The sequence below is a fragment of the Toxorhynchites rutilus genome, chromosome 3 (assembly GCF_029784135.1).
Source record: "Toxorhynchites rutilus septentrionalis strain SRP chromosome 3, ASM2978413v1, whole genome shotgun sequence".
NCBI lineage: Eukaryota > Metazoa > Arthropoda > Insecta > Diptera > Culicidae > Toxorhynchites > Toxorhynchites rutilus.
Genome location: NC_073746.1, coordinates 129,809,870 through 129,831,848, shown reverse-complemented (window position 1 = coordinate 129,831,848; position 21,979 = coordinate 129,809,870). Strand labels below are relative to the sequence as shown.

The 21,979-nt window shown below is 37.8% G+C and overlaps 2 protein-coding genes across 4 annotated transcripts in view; one reads left to right on the top strand and one right to left on the bottom strand.

The window, feature by feature from the left end:
- Positions 1-20,147, bottom strand: part of LOC129776222 (synaptotagmin-5) — a 92,542-nt gene extending 72,395 nt beyond the window's left edge. Inside the window, exon 1 of the mRNA XM_055781739.1 lies at positions 19,731-20,147. The gene's annotated coding sequence lies outside the window, so the exon portion shown is untranslated. The remainder of the gene's footprint in view (positions 1-19,730) is intronic.
- Positions 1,617-9,523, top strand: LOC129776224 (trypsin-like). Of its 3 annotated transcripts, none has more exons than XM_055781743.1 (5): positions 1,617-1,723; positions 2,031-2,258; positions 2,436-2,599; positions 8,924-9,100; positions 9,267-9,523. In XM_055781743.1, the coding sequence occupies exons 2-5, from the start codon at positions 2,105-2,107 to the stop codon at positions 9,444-9,446; spliced, it is 675 nt and encodes a 224-aa protein (XP_055637718.1). In that variant the 5' UTR covers positions 1,617-1,723; positions 2,031-2,104; the 3' UTR covers positions 9,447-9,523. The 3 variants fall into 3 exon arrangements, with proteins under 3 accessions (XP_055637718.1, XP_055637716.1, XP_055637719.1); XM_055781741.1 differs by having other exon boundaries at positions 1,630-1,851; XM_055781744.1 differs by having other exon boundaries at positions 1,638-1,660.
- Positions 20,148-21,979: the final 1,832 nt, after the last annotated feature.

Sequence of the window (21,979 nt, the reverse complement as noted above, 5' to 3'; positions counted from 1 at the left end):
AGCGGTAGCACTCCGACGGAGCACATTGCCGTATTGAAAGGGTTAATGGTAATTCAGAGCATGACCGGCTGACTCTTCGTTGGTTGTGTTTTGTGAGAAATGCATATCGCCACAAACAATTAGCTCAATCGGAATTAAGGAGAATGGCGCAAAGTGGTCAAAGTTTGAGTTTTTTGATAATCGAAAAATCACCCAAGGGAGGAGTGAAGGAAATCGGGGTTTTCGAAAAAAAAAATGGATGCTAAATGTCTTGAAATTTCATGGAACGTCGAGATCTAGTGTCATCTCGAAAAAAAAAATTTTGGTCAAAAATCGGCACTCTGGGACTGGATTTTTTCCGAGTACGAAACGAAAAGTATGGTTCTGGGTGCCGGCGATTTTTCGGTTTTCAAAAAACTCAAATGTTAACGTTTGTGACACCAGTAAACGAAGTCCGAATGAGCTAATATTTTGCATAGGGTATATTATCGTGCACATCAATATTTTGTAGCAAGATCCGAACAAAAAATCGGGATAACTATTTTTATTGGCACCCAAAACCATAATTTTCGTTTCCTACTCCTAAAAAAAAACAAAGTCCCAGAGTGCTGATTTTTGACAAAAAAAAATTTTTCGAGATGACACTAGATCACGACGTTTCATGCTATTTTGAGACATTTGGCATTAAATTTTTTTTTCGAAAACCCTGATTTCCTTTACTCCTCCCTTGGGTGATTTTTCGATTTTCAAAAAACACAAACTTTAACTGCTTTGCGCCACTCTTCCTTAAGTCCGATTGAGCTGAAATTCGGCATAGGATGGTTTTTCGAGGTGGTGAACATTTTGGATAGGGTAACTTTTTGAAATTTTAGGGTCGATTTTTTCCCATACATTCATTGGCACCCTAATGTGCAGTATCACCCTGATGTCGCCTATAGACGACGCTAGTAGTGAGAGGGTTAATGACTTTAAGAATGTGGAAATCGGGAAGAGAGTAATGTAGGACAAATAAAACTATCATGCTAATGAAACCTTAATTCGCACATAACACTCATGTAGCCAGGGTGTATTCAACCATCCCAATATTGTTTTATGTTTATTTGTTTATTTACCAACAGGCTAGAAACCCCAATGGTAGTCTTAGTATCTAAATTAATTAATTTAAAATAATTGACTGAATTATTAATTAATTTAATTTAAAATAATTGACTGAATTTGAAAAGTTAACGTACAAAATCGGAATCTCTTCACGGAACTGAATAACCACAGAATGTACCGATTCATACTTCCAGGAAGCCCAAATAATTGCATTCGCTCTTCTCCTTCGCTCGGATGCTTCATGCTTGATTATCGTGACAGACAGATGGAATTGTTCCCCTGGCAGAATATCACTTTCTCTCTTCCCACAGATGACAACATATATGCATATAAATACCCGCACAGCTTCGTATCAAGCATAATCAACTTATTCATGCTAAATGAGACAGAACCGTTGGCTAAACATGACAGCTTTTGCACCTGGAGCGCCATCGGGACTTTCTTCATCTGGGTACAAGCAAGTGCATACTTTCTCCAGTTAAAGTACTACTCGGTCATGTTTGATTCCGGGTGCAGAAAATTACTTCTGTTCCAGTCACCTTTGGAACTTTGCTGCGAAGAGGCACATAACTATTGGGTTCAAGTGCGATTAAAACTTTGCCTCAGTTGCTGAAGGCTACACTAGCAGATATACACAACACAGAATGTCAGACAAAGTTTTATTGAGTTTGCTATTAAGTTGCCTTTTTGTTTCCTGGAAAGTCGTAATTGGCTCGGCATCGTATTCTGTAGTATATAACCCGAGAAGGGGACTCGCCGACTGTTCCCAGTGCAGTGAGATTTTCGAAAGAATATTATTAATAACAACAATTTGGGATGTAACACTACATTCCACATTGGTGTTATTTTTAACACGGTTCGATTTTGTTCAATGAGCTTTCACTTTATTATGTGGCAAATAAGCGGCTCTTAGTGAAATAAACTTCTATTCATCGATTCACATCGTTTTTCAGCGTGCGGTGAAGTGAACTCAGCAGATTTTCGGGTCGTAGGTGGCAATCAGAGTGATGTTAGCGCTTATCCCTGGATGGCGGCGTTGTTCCTCGGTGACGTTTTCACATGTGGCGGAAGCTTGATCAACGACAGATACATTCTGACAGCGGCTCACTGTGTGATACGAGTGAAACCGGAGGATTTGGATGTATTTTTGCGGAGACCCAGCATTGCTGCTATCAATCCCGGTATGGAAAGATATTTAATTGACTATCATAACCACATTTCAAACAATGTGACATTTGAATCCGTTTCGAAAATGATAATAATTATTCCAATAACACAATACCGATACTAATTATTTCAATAATAACTATATGTAGAATTGAAGATTTCAATAAAGTTTTTGTTTTGATGATTTTCAGGAATGGTACAACGAAAGGTTGAATCTATCTCCATAGCCCATTATCAGGGGATTAGAAATAACAATGATATAGCACTTCTGAGACTGCAGAATGTCGTACCAATAGGATCCAATCTGATTCCCATATGTTTACCAGATGGAATGGACACCTATCAGGGGAGACAGGTAAGGTTTTTTACTAAGTTACCTTAAAAACTCTGGGAAAGTTGTTTTAATGAAATCATGACTGAGTGTGAAACTATTGCCACACATACCACCTTGATAAAAAAAAATCCCAGAATTTAATCACTAAACGAAAAATACCAGTTTATACAGCCATATCGATATTGTCCCCTTCAAAGTACTCCCCCATCGACTGTAACGCACTTATACCAGCGCTTGATCCAATCCTCGAAACATTTATACATTTATCGATTTGCGATATGGCCATCAGCGCCATCCATCCGAATTCGCCGGTTGCTGAATGGTATTCGTTTCATTTTAGCCAAATATTCACGAATAACGATTGATATTGGAATTTTTTGCAAATTGAACAAAATCGAGACACGCATAATAGCAGATGTACATAACTTTTAGAAATGTAAAACTATCACATTAAAAATTCTATAGAATGCCAATGACAGACGGTGGTGATTCCGGGAACTTTTTGATCAAGGTAGTATAATTTTTAGAAACGCATGTATTTCCAACTAATACATGTAAATGAATAAAATTTGTAGGTGCAATGCGCATGTATTTAGCTTGGTTTATCATAGATCAAACGAGAAAGGAAATTATGTTTTTTCCAAAGTAGGTAAATTATCTCTGGAATTGATAACTAGAGCAATCGTGGCCGCATATTCTTTCCAGTCAATGAGTCTTGTGAGGTCATATGAAATGCTTATTTATGCAGAAGAATTCAGCCCATTGCGGATACAAATGATTGGCAAATGATCACTACTGTTGGGATCCTGGATTATATTTCACTTGCAATCTAACGATAGTGAATTCGAGCAAAGCGAGAGGTCAAGAGCACTAGGTTAACCGGTAGGTTTAAGTACACGTGATGTTTCTCCAATGTTCAAAACTGTCATAATTAAGCAGTTACAAAAGTCATCAAAGATGAATGGTTTTGGTCGTACTGTTTCCTCTTGCGGTTCCGCGAGAGTTGAGTCTCTCAGGATTAATCGTGGCTCAGGAAGGAGTGAGCACATGTCAACCGCAACTTTCGGAGACTAATACAAGCTGACAATGCATAAGATCACCGTATGAGTCATAACGTTCCAAGAGTATATGTAATATTAAAATCGTGGAATTCTTTCTACATCAGTTCGTGGAGTGTGTTTCGGAAGAAAATATCACAATTAAAGTTATAAACCAAAAATTTGAATGTATAATTTAGGACTTGTCACATTTTTACGCCCGGGATTCCTTTTGAAAATAAACGGTGAATCCGTGTTAACTGAATCTGCGACCATTTCATCAACTGGTAGCGAAGCGAAGACATTGTTTGCGGTTGATGCTCGTTGTTGTTGCTATAATTATCCGCGGAAGAGCGTTTCCAGCATTTCTTCAAAGATCGTTTCTGTTTATCCCTGCTCAATGAGCTGATGTGTGACCAACTGAATTGAATTTTTGACAAGTCATGGGCTTCAGAATGGACAATCGCACAGGTGGCCTCAGTTCGTTCATCAGGAACACGTATCCACGTATACAGAAAGGTCGGAGCCAGCAGGAGAGACTAGAAACGAGTAGGAGGAGTTTCGTTTTCTTGCCCTTCATGAGAGACTTTTGCGAGTTGGCGACAGTCCAGTATTTTTACCATTCTCGAGGGCCCATTTCCTTCCCTCATTATAGTTTCACATGTCAGACTCTCTTCGGATACTACCTCCGCAATTTCTGCGTCATGGTAAGGTATATAGTTGTGATATTCTAACGTTAAGTGCTTGCCGATAACAATTTGGTTTGCGTGCTTTCTGTTAGCCACGACAACTCGCTTGTCCTATTTCGAAAGCGAACGCTCAGTCATTTCCTGATGGTTCACGAGGTATTTGCATCAATTGATTTGGGCACTCTCTAGCAATTCAATACATTGAAGAAAATTATATATTATATGAAACTATCTAACGATTGAAGAAAGTCTAGCATTATCCACATGAAAATCTCGCGTTCTGATTTGGTCGAGCAGAAGCGATCTGTGCTCACCCAGTTTCTCACTCAATACGAAAATGGGACTGTGCAATAAAACATATGTTCAGTTTGATTTTCTGCTGCGTTAATCGCATGTTTTGTTTAATGCAATTTGCGCTCTCCATATTTCGCCATCAAAAAGGAGTAAGCAGCGATTTTTTCCGTTTACCAAGTATGTATTTGTGATTGTAATTACGAGGTCATTATCCTGATCGAAACCGGTCTTGACGATAGTGTCAACTCGCTACAACTTTTTTGAACCGACTTTAACGTTTTTCGTTGCGACCGTAGTCCACGTAATAGTCGCAAAACTACATTAGGAGAAGTGCTTATTGCAGTGTCAAGTCATCATAAATCTGTTGAGGTACGCACAATGCATGGCAATAATCTCGAACAAGTTTGTGTGTCTGCCTGTATTCGTGAAAAGCGGTTAATGCTTTGCGCCGTTTATATACCTCCCGATCGAAGTCAGAATGTAGGTGTTATTGATGCGCATCTATCTACGCTGCATGAGCTACGTGACATAATGCCTTCTTCTTGCTTGTGGCGACTATAATCAGCCTAACATCACATGGGATTTGCTTGACGACGAAGCCTTAAGTCAGGAAGCTTCCACGATGTCTGCTGCCAGCGCTGCTCTAGTTGATGGTTTGAATTTCCTGCACTTTCGGCAATACAACTCAGTTCGCAACTATCGGGGTCGGATCCTGGATTTGGTTGTATGTGATGCTGATTGCAATATTGTTGTGAACGAAGCGATATGCCCATTGTTACCTATTGATCTGTATCATCCTCCGCTATTATTCTCCTTACCAACTCTAACCGATTGTGAGGACCGTGCTAACTGTGAATCATCTGACCCTATTCAACAGCCGCTAGACTACTCCAAAATCGATTTTGCCATGCTCAACGATTATCTGCAGAGTTGTGACTGGAACAGTAGGGTGGCAACAAATGACGTTAATGATATGGCTGCAACATTTTGCCATATTATTTGCAATTGGAGCTCCTGTTTGGAGCTCTCCTCTCCTGCGACTTTTGAGACGCGACAAAAATTCCTGTCAGCGTAAACTCCGCCAATATCGAACCACTGAAACTAAACGCAACTTTCATCGTGCTTGCAACGCCTATAGAAAGCTCAATTCAGCCCTCTACAAGTCGTATATTCCAAAGTCCGTGTTTCTGGGCAATTTGGAGTCAACATCTGTGCTCGAATCATGCAACCTTTTTTCTCATCACTTCAGTTCCGTTTTTTCGAATGCGACTGCGAATACGGATGAAATTGTAAAAGCAGCTATCAATGTTCCAGAGAATCTCATTAATCTGCGCTTATTTGGGATTAGCTCTACGGATGTCACTAAGGCCGTTAAAAAATTAAAGAAATCGGTCTCTCCGGGTCCCGACGGTGTACCTGCAATAATTTTTTGCCGCTGTGTTGATGCTTTAGCTGAGCTCTTAGCCTGTATCTTTACTGCATCGTTGGATCAAGGAATTTTTCCCGAGATTTGGAAGCATTCCTTTATGTTTCCTGTTCATAAAAAGGGCGACAAACGAGACGTAACAAACTATCGGGGTATAACAAGTCTTTCTGCTGCTTCAAAAATATTTGAGATAATTGTGAAAGAAGCTATCTTCTTTCATGTCAAAAGCTACATCTCTCCGTCGCAACACGGTTTTATGCCAGGGCGCTCTGTGTCATCGAATCTGTTGGAATTTACGTCAACTTGTATTGCACATTTGGAAAACAGAGTTCAAGTGGATACCGTTTACACAGACCTGAAAGCAGCCTTCGATCGCATCGATCATGGTATCCTTCTGCGGAAAATGTCTCGATTGGGAGTCTCTGATAGTCTAGTGAATTGGCTCGAATCATACCTGCTCAATCGAACTCTCCGCGTTAAGCTGGGATCTTGTACCTCTGCGCCATTCATCGCAACATCGGGCGTTCCACAGGGCAGCAATTTAGGACCATTGCTGTTCATAATATTTTTCAACGACGTGACGCTCATCCTTCTAAGTGGTTGTGTGCTCATATATGCCGATGACCTAAAAATCTACATCGTCGTCAAGAACATCGAAGATTGCCTTCGGCTTCAAGAAATGTTGAATCTCTTTGTTAACTGGTGCCGCTTGAACAAACTTTCTGTCAGTATATCTAAATGTGTAGTAATGACTTTTCATCGAACATGAACACCGATCACATTCGACTACTCGATTGATAATGTTGTACTGGAGAGAGTTGAACAAGTAAGTGACTTGGGGATAACGTTGAACCCAAAGCTTTCGTTTGATTTGCATCGATCAATGGTAGTCACTAAGGCGAATCGACAGCTAGGATTTATATCCAGGATTTCGAGGGATTTTTCCGACCCGTACTGCCTAAAGGCACTATACTGTTCACTTGTGCGACCAATTGTCGAGACTGCGTCTGTGGTTTGGATTCCGTACCAACTGTCATGTAGCATCAGAATTGAACGTATCCAGAGAACTTTCATTCGTCGAGCCCTAAGGCAACTTCCTTGGAGAGATCCTTCAAATTTGCCTCGGTATGCTGAAAGATGTCGTTTGCTGAGTATGGATACATTAGAACGCCGACGGAAAATTCAACAAGCAACTTATGTCGCAAAGATTTTGGCCAATGAAATCGACTCCTTTTACCTACTCTCGCGCTTGAATCTGCGTGCACCAAGCAGATCTCTCCGGTCAACGTACCTGTTGCGGCATGACCCACACCGCACTTCATATGGACAACACGAGCCTGTTACGAGCATGATCCACACATTTTCTTCAGTTGAGGAGCTTTTCGAGTTTGGAGAACCTGCAGCTCGTTTCCAGCGACGTATTACTGGTTCTAGGCTCATATAATATTAAACCCTCTAGTTCATTAAGACTAATGTCAGATGAATGTATCTTTTAATAAATAAATAAATAAATGTATATAAATCGTGTGTCGCGATTTAAGTTTTTTAGTATTACTCTAGACAACGAGCAGTGTATGTCAAGAGAGAACTGAGAGTTGATTAAACGACGTCGCGTGCAAGTGCTAGATTGACGACGGTATAAGTTGCTACGATATTTTCGTGTACTATATTGAATCGCTGTGTTGTGGTTTTCAAATACCAATATTACTGCGAAGTCTGCTGTGCATAATATTTACCCGTGAATCACTCGCTCGACATGTAGTATACATGCGAATGTACATAATATTATTCGACATATTGGTTGCTTCGCGGAATTTCATTGCAATAACCGATAAAGCATTGTAAAACGTTCAATATAAGTTTATACTTACACAGTGATTTTATCAGATAGTAATTGTATTGTTTCAACCATATCCAAAATCAGTATGTAACAAATAGCTTAACGTAATCCTACGTTATAGGCAGTCGTGTCTCGAACACAAAATTACTGTAACTTTTATCATAAGCCTTATAAAAACATCAGTTTAATCAACGGAAAATCTCAATTATATTTTATAAAATTTTTATCCTAAAACGATTTATTCCACGAAGATTTAAGCTCGAATGTCAGCAATGGATGGCAGTGGGACAGCTTATCAAATATTGTACTCATACGTTTTAATATAAGTTTTTTCATCCCATCTGTTTATTTTATTAGGCTCATTTAGCATTTCAGCAGTAACAGAGCCGAATTCTTTCGTGTACATTTTTATCTAACGCTAATTTTGTTGTATGTTACACAGTAGCCATTTTTGGCGTAAGAGTATTCCTATCTTATCGATACACATTTTTCTCTATTACACAGTAGCCATTTAGGCGTAAGAGTATTTCTATTATATCGATTCACATATCGCATTTTTTTTCGGCGTGAGAATATTCTTATTGTTAGAATTTTCCCAGTTGGATCATACACAGCAGGACTGTTGATATGAGGCTTCCATTGTTGTGTTATTAATAGTACAATTACCGATGCAGCAGACCGTAATGTGAGTGGTTAGGAACTGGGATTACCGTCACATGATGATTGTTGCGTGGACGTAGTAGCTAGAATAACACACAAAGATGGTCAGTTGAGGGCCCTGAGTTATGAGCCATGAACTTCCGAAAGTAACTTATTTTTTATAAAGGATATCGCCTGTACAACACATCACCCATTTTCAACTAACTTCTGCCCATAAGATATTTTACCAATCGGGAAGAGACGTAATTGCCATGATTTGCTACATCACCATGTAGTTTTGTAACAGTTTGCTAACAGTTCTGTACAATAGATTTTTATTATAGATAGATAGCCGTCCTATTTCAGAACATTATTCAAATATTCAATTTAAATGAGTTAATTTATGGGATCCTTCCTTAGGCAATGGTCATTGGTTGGGGAAGAACGGCCCATGGTCACTTGTCGGAGACGTTACAACAGTTAACGGTGCCGGTTCTGTCCAATCAGGAGTGCAAACGTGCTGGTTACTTTCGATTTCAAATCACCAATCGTATGATGTGCGCCGGCTATCTGGAAGGAGGCCAGGACTCATGTCAGGTAGGCAGGTCTTTGATTGAATTATATTGTATTCTATTGTTTTACGTTCCGACAAAAAAACGTATTGAGCTGCATCGATTCTCGGAATGTACACATCCGAATGGATACAACGACAAAACTCACGTCGTAAATTATACCAGATTGTATCATCCATGTGTCCTTTCAGGGTGACAGCGGTGGCCCGCTCCAGTTTATCAACCCAGCCATCGGTCGTTACGAAATCATCGGGGTCGTGTCCTGGGGCCAGTCGTGCGCCCAACGCAACTATCCTGGCGTGTATGCACGGGTCACGAAATTCGTGGGATGGCTGAAAAGCAAAAGTCGTGATGCTTGCTGGTGCCAGTGACAAAAAAAAATTGTGTCGACTTTTCACCCCAGGGCATATGAAAACATCTGAATAAATAACGACAAATGAGCTACATACTTGCGTGCGTTTGTTTTACCTATCGACATGAGAACGACTTTTCTCGAGAAATCTGCCCATGATGCGTGACTACAAATAAAAATGGAATTTCGTTGGTTCTAATTTTAATAATCTATTTCATTTAAAGATTCATATAAGATAAAAAAAATCATATTTAATTTTCCGCTACTCAAAAAGCATTTCAATATCATGATACATGATAGTATCATGTGATGTATACTCGTTATAGCATTGATGCCATTTACGCACTAATTGAATCCACTGTTTTATTTGTCGTTAAAAAGATGATGCAATCAATTGGCAGAGTTTCAAAACTTAAAATAACAATACAGCAGACCATCGAAATGAGTGCATAGTTTTAGATTACATCTCGTTATTGGGGAACTTTAGGAAGTTACCATAAATGTTTTTAATTAAAAATAACCATTCCCGACGGCGTCTTCTTATCTACATGCAAATTCATATCACTACAGTTATTCTATACTAAATTGCATTTCGTCGCCGTTTTTAGCAATAAAACGATCTCCGCGAAAGCGATTCATTTTCTCCTGCATTTAGTTACAATTTATTGGGGCAGAAATGTCCACGGAGAAAAGTTTTTTTGTGTTACCGCTTTCCACTGGTGTGAAAAATTCATGAAACGAAAAAAAAAGGAAACCAAACGAAAGCAAAACTTATGCTGATAGCGGATGCTGCGAAGCTAACCTCACCGCCCGTTGTTGTGGCGGCCAAGATGTCAAGAATGGGTGGGCGCGCTATCATGAATTCCAACCCGAAACCACCCACAAGGGAATCAGCAAAGAAAATTCAACAGCTTCGTTGTGTGCATGGGGAACCCATAGAGCGAAGGCATGCTTGAGAATATAGTTTCATGATTTGATAAGAAATAATGAATTTTGAGGTATTTAATTTTGTAGGAATATAAGAAAGTCTGCGTTTATTGAAGTACACAGTTCGCTATTTTTGTAACACTACGAACTGTCTCGGTACACTGGACTTGTTTGCGATATAAAACATTCATAGAAAAGAGCGTATTAAATTACATCTGCTTTTGTCAGGATTTATGCCTTGCAGCTATTGTTAGACTGCAGAGAAGCGGATCTCGTAAATGTAGAATTAATGTTGCGCTTGTGTGTTGGTTAGTTATGAACCCATCTAGCTCTGAATTCCAATCAATTAGTCCCAGTGCTACGCTCTTCTAAGTAATGAAGAGTTTCCCAATGAAAGCGATAACGGGTGTTAAATAAAAAATGACAATTTTTTCAATCACATATATAAAAAAAAATTTTTTTCGTCGATTTCAGTATTTTTTTTTAATAATATAATGTATTTCGTCGTAAATAGCTTTCGTCGTCCAGAACGAAAGACGTCCCGCGGTATTTTTTGGTCATTTGGTTTGGATTGATTGCGTTAGATGGCATATAATAGGTGAGTTGTAGATAGATTGCTCTTAAAAAAACTGGAAGAAAATTGGATTCTGTGAAACCGTTTTATTTTAAGAAGATTGGCTTTGATTTATCTAAAATTATATTTAACCCATTCCAATGCTTGAAAAATAGAATTTCCTTCGAAGTAGTATTTTAATGCAGTTCATAAAATGGTGAAATAAACCATATATTAATCCTAATTTGTTTATCAACATCTTTGACACGAAGTCACACAGATTGGTTACTAACACTTGATAATGCTCTTAAAAACTATTCTGTTCTGTTATTTAGGGTGTTTTCACGCAACTAGTAAATTCCAATCGATATTTCTTCATGAAAATCACATATAATCAATATGAGTTTGGATTTGTTGAAAAGTCTCTAGTTGCTAATATTACCATAAGGCGTTGAAATTATTCAAATTTTCATGTTTTTTTTAACGATTTTCCTCAGAAAGAAATTATGAGCATGGTTTGTCCAAAAAGTGATCATGATTTGTCCGGTTTTAGAAATAACTATTCATGAATGAAAAAAATTCGAATTTTCAAGTAGATGTTGCATTTATCATTGTTTGAGTTTACCGTCATCATATTGATCCATTCATAATTTAGACTTTCTTCGGAATATTGCCTTTTCTTGGGCATTTTAAAAGTGTTCACATCAACACACTCAACGCAGAGAAACATTATTACTGCTATGCGCGAAGGACACAATAAACAAACTGTAGCGCGCCAAGCGGTTGCCATAGAAATCATGTGGACAAAACAACATTAGTGAATTGGACAACTCATGATCAGAATTGAGGTCATCTAAATGCGTGAATTACGTGGTTTAGCTATGTGAATCTGATACAAATAGTATGCAAGCATGATGTTTACGATATTTGTAAGTGTTATGACCCAGAAAAGGTCTGAATACGTGCGAAATAATCATCTGATGATTGATTGAAGGTTAGCTCAAATGAGGAGCGCATTGACATCAATAGGAGGTGGATTTTATAATCCTTTAAAACATGTGAATCCTTAAAAGTATACTATAAAAATAATGTAATTCATGAAAAAGATAATTTTATTTATATGTTTGGAAACATTCGAAAACCTGATTTGACACAGGTGCGCTGAATTAGAGCATTCTAAAAAGTGGTCAAACCATGATCATATTTTCGACCGGACAAACCAATATCATTTACCTTACACGTAATTGAAAAGTCCGCAACATCTGTCAAGCGGGTTATTGTAGCCCTGGGCAGTACGGTATCTTGGAATCCATGAACGGTTAGTATTATTGAATAAAGCAAAGATCAGAGGTCCCACATGACTGCCTTGCGGGACATCTGACGGTATTTCGAAGATATCAGATTTGGCATCATGAACCTTAACGAAGGCCTCCCTATGACAAGTAAGATTTCAGCCAGCGAACAATCTAGGGAGGCAGACCAAAGTGATTCAGTTTTAAGGCGGCGAGATTGTGAGGTACTTTTCCGAAAGTCTTCGAGGAGTCTATGTAAACGGCCTATACTTGCTAACGCTCTTTTTTTTTTTTTTATAAATTCGTTTATTTTTACAGGCTCAGTTGCATAAGTTTAAAGGAGCCGAAATCTTAAATATATTTTTAAAACTATATATATGAACAATTTTCTTAAATCTATGGTTAGTAATGTGGGAAACCGATTACTCGCGGTGAACTCGAGATTAGAAGGGTGACATATTTTTCTCAGGAAAAGGATGGGGTATAAGGAAATTATTACAATGTTGATAATCACACACACTCAATTCTTAAATCTATTCGTACATCTATTGTGAATTTACATTTCATTCTCCTGTTTATAGCAAGCGGACCAATTACTCATAAAGGAAGAAATGGAGGGTATAAGGATATAAGGATAATCACACACGAACATCGATAGATTTAAGGAAAACATATATTTGGGACATGTAATCAAGGTCTAACCGAGCCAACACATCTCTCACCGGCACATTGGGCTGCCTTCCTCTAGCCCGAAGGGAGTTCTCTAAATTCGATCTGGCAACAAGATACACCTCACACGACCAAACAACGTGTTCGATGTCGTGGTAGCCTCGGCCACAAACGCAGATATTGCTGCCGGCCAGACTGAAACGAAAGAGTAGCGCGTCTAACGAACAGTGATTGGACATGAGTCGGGAGAAGGTGCGAACTAACGCTCTTGATGCTGCGAATAACTGTGCTGGTGGAGGTCATCAAGTTAAAGGTTTCGAAAGCTTTTTATGAATCCATGTTAATAATCCGAGATCATTGTCCGAACAGCTGAATACAGCTTGTGATGCACAAGTCTCACTGACGAGTACCAGATCGAGAAGCTTGTCATTCACGTTGACAAGATCGTTGACTTGTATGAGTCGAGTCTCGAAGGCTGGATATTTCTAGTAAATGAAGGACGGTATCGGCATGTTTTGTATAGATATCGAGATAACTGCACGAATTCGTGCGAAAGAATGACTTGCACAATAACTTGCTCGAGATTATCGCAGTCCTCAAGATGTACGGCTTTGCAATTCAGCTCAGTCTTCACGACATTCAGAACACCACCAATGGTATAATTCGAGCTGATCAAAATGACGTTTCCCATTAGGGTGAGGCGATCTTTAGAAAAAGCTCGATCTTCGCGGATCGTCTGGTGGATCACACCATTGAGGAAGTGGCGGATCCTTCGGCTGAAGGAGGCCTGGATGATAGCTCAGAATTTTTGGAGTTTTCTCTAACTTTGGTCTTGTGGAAGACCAAACCGTTTAGATGTGGCACAGGAAAATTAAAACACTTTTGAAACTTCTTACAACTGGATTTATTCACGCGATGTAACATGCTAAACGGTTGGAAATGGAATGAAAATATTGCATTGGTAGGGATCGATTCGTTTGAACTTGTTTAGTTGTATGCGTTTGATATTGCACTTCGAGTTTCGCTGCTATTTTTGGTTTTGTAATGCATCATACACTGCATTCATGATGGGTGGGGAATGGATTGGATAGGAATAAGGATAGGGATGGGCATTGAAACTATTTCATGGGACACTTTCTCCACATTCACGAACATCGTCTTTTTCCTTTTTCCAATTTATTTATTTATTTTTTATCAGTGTTTTCCTTGGTTTAAACAATGAATAAACATTTCGCATTTCTATTTGAACGTCAAAAGCATTTTGGTTCTCTGCTGAACGTCACAAAAAAAAACTTGAAAGCCCAGAAAAATTGTGTTTTCCAGGGAATTTATCTTGTACCGTCAGGGAATCATTTAATTAAATAAATTAATTAAACATTATCATTAGAAATTCAACAATTGATATTCATTACTAATTTGACAACCTTGAAAGGGATCCGATGATTATGAATATTGTCAGACGGTTGTTGGTGACATTAAAATCAATGTTTATAGAATATTTTTTTGGGCTCAAAATGATCGGAAATATCGAAGAGGAAAAATCGATTTAAGCGATTTTTTTGAGAACAAATTTAAAAAAACCGGAAATTAGAGAGGAAAATATCGATCTTCTAAATATCGATCCAAGATCACCCAATCATATTTCCCATCATTCGAACACCATTGTGAAACAATATTTGAAGATCTTTACAGAATTTCAAGAATGAAACTCTTCAATACAAATATTGAGTAGCACTGATAAAGGCTGTGCGAGGGGCGCGAACGCTTCGCGGACCGATAAAACTCCAATTTGATTTTCAAATATTTTTAAAATAAACTCTCTGATTTTCAAATAAATTCTCAGAGCGACACCAATTAATTGAACTTATTGTATATCTTGTTTTTCATTATCTTTTAGCAAAATAACATTTCTAACGCTCCCAAAAACAACGCTCCAAAGAACACTCAGAATGGCAGCATAAAATCCAAAACGAATCGAGTATGTGTGGTGGGGTGGTGATGGCGATAGCATCCGCTGCGGAACAAATTTTCACCTTCAGTTTTTCACAGAAGAACGCCGCTATGACCGTTGAAAACCTTCCGGCTTGAAATGTGTTGCATTTTGACGCCACTTTTATCGATCGATCGGAGAAAGTTTCCAATAAGTCATTTATAGTCGATTTATCAGTTATCCAGCTGGTGACTAAATTGCAGTGGCAGCGATGCCTCCCAAATAACTTTCTTAAGGCCGAGGGTCTATTTGAGTTATCCAAACTGGCATTTTTAAGACTAGAGTGAACTGAGAGAGTCTGAGACTTTAAGAATGTCTTTATATTTCATCACACCAATGAATCCACCCTTAAATTCATCAAAGCTCTCTTTCAACAAAACATATAAAAATCAATACGCATTTGATAACTTCGGATATTATTCCTTTATCGACATTTTTAAAATAACCCTTTAGTCGAAAGATGGGTTTGCGTGCTTTTGAAGGAGCTGTTGAAGGTGAGAGATTCATTTTTCATTCTTGTTCTCGCAAGAACATTACACGAGATTTGTGTCTTTATTGCTAATGCGCTTAGCGCAATCAGTACTTATTTATTCTCCCGCCACCGTTATCTATTCGATAATGCATAAAATGAACAATATGCTTCAATTATACACATACAATCACCATATTACATTTTGAAAACCGACACGGTACATCCTATTTATTTATTTATTTATTTCTATTCTATTTTGCTTCTGCCCGACATTCATATTACTTTCTCGACCATCCGATGACATGCATCAACTGCTGAACGATCTTGACAAAGGCAAAGAGGTATTAACGTTTAAATCCTTGCATTCCAAACATAACGCTTTCGTTTCGAAACTTTAAACTTGCATCGCAAAAATGATGTAGTGCAAAAATACACAAGCACGCTACATTAGACGACAAAGAAATCGACTCGAACATTTAGAAAGTTTCGCTGTTGTCTTAACGCTAGCTGGACTGACTGACTGATGGACCGCGAATGCTGTGAAAATGCGAATGGCTTATTTATACCTTACAAATTGAAAACGGATGAAGCCTAAATTGCAATATTATCTCTATCTACTTTGTCCGTAGATCGAACGCTTCATTTGCTATTTCTATTACTTTTTTCTTGTTCTGTTTTTCGATTTGACACCAAAAAACGTAGTCCTTAATTATTGTTATACATACTAAAAAGATTACTAAAAAGATTAAAATAAAGTAACAATAGATGAGCCAACCAGAAAAGCCCTTAGGGCCACATGTGACCCGCGGGTCGCAGGTTGATAATAGCTGTTCTAGAATCTCTAGAAAATTTGGTTTTATTTGGGTAAAACTTGAAAAATGTTGTATTTATTTCTTTAGTCCATAAAACCGCTGATAGAAGATCGTCGCAAAATTGCTCGATAATATGATTAATTGAGGTGCATGGGGGCACACTTCGTGGTTATAGATCACCGCATTGAACTAACTTCAATTTTCTTATTTTTTCTTTCAACGCGAATTTTGACAATTCTATAGTATTTGTTTTGACCATCTTCGTTACTATCTTTTTCACACATAGAATTCAAAGTAGGGGAGGTGGGGGTAAAACGGACATGTTAAGAAGAACTTCAATTATATCTTTGGAAACTCATGTTTCCCAAAACTTTGCTGCAGTTTCTTGCAATTCAATATACTGTTTTTCTACCTAATTTGCCAAATATTTTACAAAAAAGTGTTTTTTAATGTTTTTAGCTGAAATCCGAAAAGTACAACATTTTTTTCGATGCGTTAAATATGGACATATTAGTGGTAGTAATATGGACAGGTTTGTAATACATGAAACGTAGAGATTTATCGATTGCGAGATGAATAATTTTATTCAACCAAGGTCTGAACTCATAGCGAGTGTCCGTTAAATGATGAAAAAATCGAATTAATCCACCCAGAAGTAATATCGTGCTTTTCAGCAGTATAAACGGACAGACCCTCAACTATTTTGCTTTTGGTTCCAGTCAGTTTCTAAACAGTCCACATTTGGCGATTTATTTTCATTTATAGACGCAGGGCATTTCTTAGGAAAAGACAGACTTTTCACAGTTCATCTCACTCCCACTGGCAACTGTCCGTTTTACCCCATCAACACAATTATTTCAACAATTTAAGTTTCACTCTCAAAAATAAATTTACTTTTCCGTATATACCTAATATCGTTTTTCTGTTAACTCACAAACCGAAATATAACCATTAGCGAATTGAATTTTGATATTAAACCACTCAAAATGCTTAATATCGAAGCAGCTAAAATTACATCCACACGCGGAATCATGTATGATTTTCGGTTTTTGTTTCCCTTTTCCACTTTTGATCGGTATTAATTGCCGTAGGGTGACTTAAATATTATAGAATGACATGTAGAAGGTGTTTTCATTAACAGAAATCTGAAATTCAAAATGTAACTATACAAATCAACCACCTGTCCATATTAACCCCCATATTACCTTCCCCTACTTCACATTCGATTTCGTTTTTTCGTGGTTTTTCCAGCTCCTATTCGTTAACACTTGAATTCTTGTGGGAATTGCAACGTCCAATTCGTTGCAGTGAAACAAACAACGCACACTGATTTATGCAAGTGATCTATATATTAGGATTCTGGAAAAAAAATCGTACCTGCTATGTTATAACATAGCATATAAAAAATATTTCTGAATTGTCCGTTCTGTCCTGGTCGGAACCACTTTGAGGTCCCCTTTTTTGGCACATACGGCATTACGGCATTTGAGTTGCTGAGCTGTCCCAATCATTTTCGTACACTAAATGGAACAGTATGGCTCAAAATGACCGCGCCTGGGGTACGTTTGGGGTATTGTATTCTTCACGAACAAACAGTATGTTATGCGCGGTCAAACAACCAAACAACCAATGACTCACTCGTTATGAGCAGTGTTGCCACATTTAAATCTGTATCAGAGGGGTTAAAAATCTTTCTTCTTCCAAAAATCAGTACCATCTAAAATATTCGTTGTAGAAAAAATATATATTATTAGAATGAAAGAAATACTCATTCATTTATTTCAAATACTACATTCACATTTGCAAGTCATTAGTGTGTTTGATGATGCTTATACATAGCTACTATGTTTAATCAAATCTTTTGATCTCAAAATAGCGTTCATCGTATCGTTGCTGAGCCGATTTAGTAGCTTATTTTTGTTCTGATTATATTCAGACAAAATTGCCGAAGAGCGAGGCGTAGTGAGAAAGTTACAAACAAGGCATCGAAGCGTCGAAAATGCGAGCGAACCGTCAATTCTTTTTAGATATCAAATTTTTGTCCGCCAATCTTGCACATGCTCGTTTTCTGAAACTGTGATTTCTTTACGGAGTAATTTTACCTTTAGGGTACGGAATTTATTCTTCAGATCATGTATATTCCCATCGTAGAACCCTGGAAACGCCTCTAACACAACGAAATTCGTCCTAATGAAACTGATCAATTATCGCATTGTAAATGTTTTTATGCACCAAGCGATACTGCGGCGTAAAAGTCGTCATATACCTTAATGTTGTTTTGCTCAAATGTAAGAAATTTCACACGCGGAAAAAATCTGTACCAATCAGTACTTTTTGTACTGTAATCGGAAGAGAATAAAATGTAAATACTTCATCCTGTTAAGGGGGTATTCTAGTGTAGAAACACGAAGTTCGGACGTTTTTCCGAGTTCCGTAAAAAAATCAAGAATATTTCTACTATCCATTATATCATAATTTGTTTATCTATCTTTTAACAATAAAACAAAAATTGAACGGAGAAAAAATATTCATAACTAGAATAGTTAAGAGCTGACGAAGTGCGAAGGTTAAAAAAAAGTGTACGCCAGTTTGGAGAAACTAGTTTCGAGAAAAACGCGTTTGAAGTTCAATGTTACGGCCGTACCAAGTTATATACCGCATCACTAAAATGGCGCTAACTCGGTTAATAATAGGATTTTCGATAAGTCCTTTCTAGGGTATTTTATTGGATGCCTAAACTACATAAATATGGAGGAAAACATTTTCGATTTTTTTCAAATTTCTAGACTAGAATACTGCCTTAAAACGTTTTTTCTCACGTTTTCCGATTTTTTTAAAATAGTAAAATTTCAAAAAAAAATTTTAGAGATTCATGAATCGGTTCAGTAGAACTCGAGATATCGTGTACGCCAGTTTGAAAAAACTAGTTTCGGTAAAAAACGCGTTTGAAGTTCATTTTTATGGCCGTACCAGGTTAGATACCACATCACTAAAATGGCTCTAACTCGGTTAATAATAAGATTTTCGATAAATCCTTTCTAGAGTATATTCTTGAATGCCTAAACTACAGAAATACAAAGGAAAAAAATGGATTTTTTTTCTAATTTCTAGACTAGAATACTGCCCTAATAAATACGCCGTAAAGAATATTTTGTTGCTTGACATTTTATTGAATAGTCTGCTTTGCATGTGCTCAAAAAGTGTCTCAAAATTGAATTCATATTCACACATGAAACATACTTGAATGCAAGATTAGAAAAAACGGCACCATTCTAATTGTTATTCGCTATGTAAGCAGCACCTTTTTATTCTCCGCAATACGCCATGAGCGGATAGATTGAACAATGTTTACCCTTCATCCTGTTTTTGTTATCATTTTACTCCTGCTTACATGATTTCCGAGAGCAAATCTAATTAGCCTAATTGGCAGATAGACTATTTATGGAAGCACGAACGCAAAAGCTATTTTCGAAACTATTACTCGAGCAATTTGCCAATTGCTAAAAAGGTCCATACCTATTCCAAATTCAATTGAGCGCTGGGGCCGTATGATAATCCGATGAAAGATATAGTCATAAATAAGCTTACCTTCATGAAATGTTGCACAGTCTTGTTACTCTGTGTTAAAGGTGACTCTGGAAAATCTTGAATTCTGCTGGCATGTCATGGGTACCACATGTAGGGTATAATTTAGCACATCATTAGCACGCACGACAGCATCTGTGACGGGATACTTATCCTAAAGTGATGAATAGTTCAGCAGATGTGAGAGCTGACTTTCTCCACAGAACCACTTCACTTATCTTAAAAGTAATACCACGTCAAACATGGAACACTCAGATCATCGTAACGTTTTGGTTTGCAGCTGGTCGCGTAAAAACGGGAAAAGAAATCGATTTTCTTTTGTACACGTATGTCTAACAAAACACGGTATCTTCAGCTTTCTGGCAACCAATTGACGAAATGGCAAACGGAAATCCTTCAACGTCCAGCCGGAACAATAATCTCGACTTGACTGACGCAAATTTGGGCTAACGTTCTCCTGATGAACAATGATGTTCACTCACAGAAGTCACTCATTTGGCGTATCGACAGAGCAGCATCTCTGGTGTAAGGATCTTTCCCCCACTAAAATCGGCATCACTTCCTCCTGTGTTTTCTGTGTGACATGCTCACAATCCTGATCGAATCTAGCGAAGGGACTAATGAGAGTGTTCACCGTCTGGAAACGATATTTTCACTGGAATCTTTCAAATAGGTAGACGAGTAAAGTTTCCGCAAAGCTATTCAAGCGAAAAGTTTCTCGAAGCGTGTTATGCGGTTGAAAGTGTTTAATCGCGCATTACGCGTCTTATCGAAAATTAACTCGGGAAACTGGATGAACTGGATCGAATTATCCTGCTATATTATAGTTGATTGCTAAATGGATTGACTATTCAACGGACGAATGGTTGTTATCTTTTCTACATGATATTTATCGCGCGACAGGTGGAATCGGCGAGAGATTGAACGAGAAACTTTGGGCAATATTTTGACTAAAATTTTGGGTTTTAGAAAGTTTTGTGCGAATTGTTGTCACGTTCACCATTGGATCAAAAACACATTCGAATGCAACTTTCTCAGCATCACTATGAATGCGTCATGAAAATCACCCATGCTGACTGGAATCATTTTTTGGCATGCAAAAGAAGTTTTGTTGTTGAATTACCTCCAGAACGATAAAAACAATGAACTCAGATCATTATTCCGTCCTTTTTGCTCAGCTTGATGTAAAATTTAGTAACAATAGACCTGGTTTTCAATCAGTCTTATCAAATAGCTCACAAAATTATAATGAATGTCATTGAATTTGGAGAAATAAAAAAATGGAAAAATGTAACGCATCGCATACTTCCACTAGCGAAAATAGAACAGAATCCTCTGTGATTCTAATTAAAACATATTCTCCGACCTCCCGATCAACGCAGCTTCACGTTCCTGTTAGGATACTCGAAAGCTTTAGCGAAAATCTAACGTTTAGCTTTTCCGGCTGGCGTCAAAGACGGGGCCAAAGAGAATTAAAAACGATCTCCGCTTTTACTCATTTTACTTGCTTCTATTTATATTCCAGTTTGTCAGAGCTATAGGATAAAAACAGCCATTATTCCCGGTGGAACTTCTTCCTCGCGTCCGGAAGACGTTCCACGGGGTAATGGTTCACAGCGTCATGAACACGTTTGATGAATTATTTATGAAGGAGAAATTTCCGACGAACTTCGGCTTCGTTCACGTAACTCTGTCTGTCGGTGCTGTATTTGGGTATGTCCTAGTGATTTTGATTATTTCATTCCGAAGTTTATCAACCCCGTGAAATGTCGTGCCACTCTGGCTTGCATATGCGTAACACATTTCGACAAAGCAATAAAATAAAGCAATAATCAAAAGGCTCCTGTTGTTTGAGTGTGACAGGATCAATTTGAATTGTTAAATATCTGATGGTTATAGGAAGTGTGTGTTTTCGTTATTATTACGTTGCCGTTTTCAGTGGAGGATATCATTGGTGTTGCTGGAGGCAACGTAAAAGACGAAGCCTGAATTTACATTTACTAAAGAGAACACTTCCGCATTTTGTCCTCATTTTCCAAGGATTTTTCAAGTTTCAAAACTTCTTTTCAATGGCGGATAATATCTTCTCTATCGAAAGAAAGGAATTAAGTATGTTTTTTTAAAAGAATTTCCGCTCTAATGAATTATTATGGATTACTCTAAATTTGTAGTTATAGTTGTTGTTATGTGGATTTTTTGACGTAGGACTACGTCTAACCGGAAGATATAGGGGGTGAAATGGAAATCTAGGC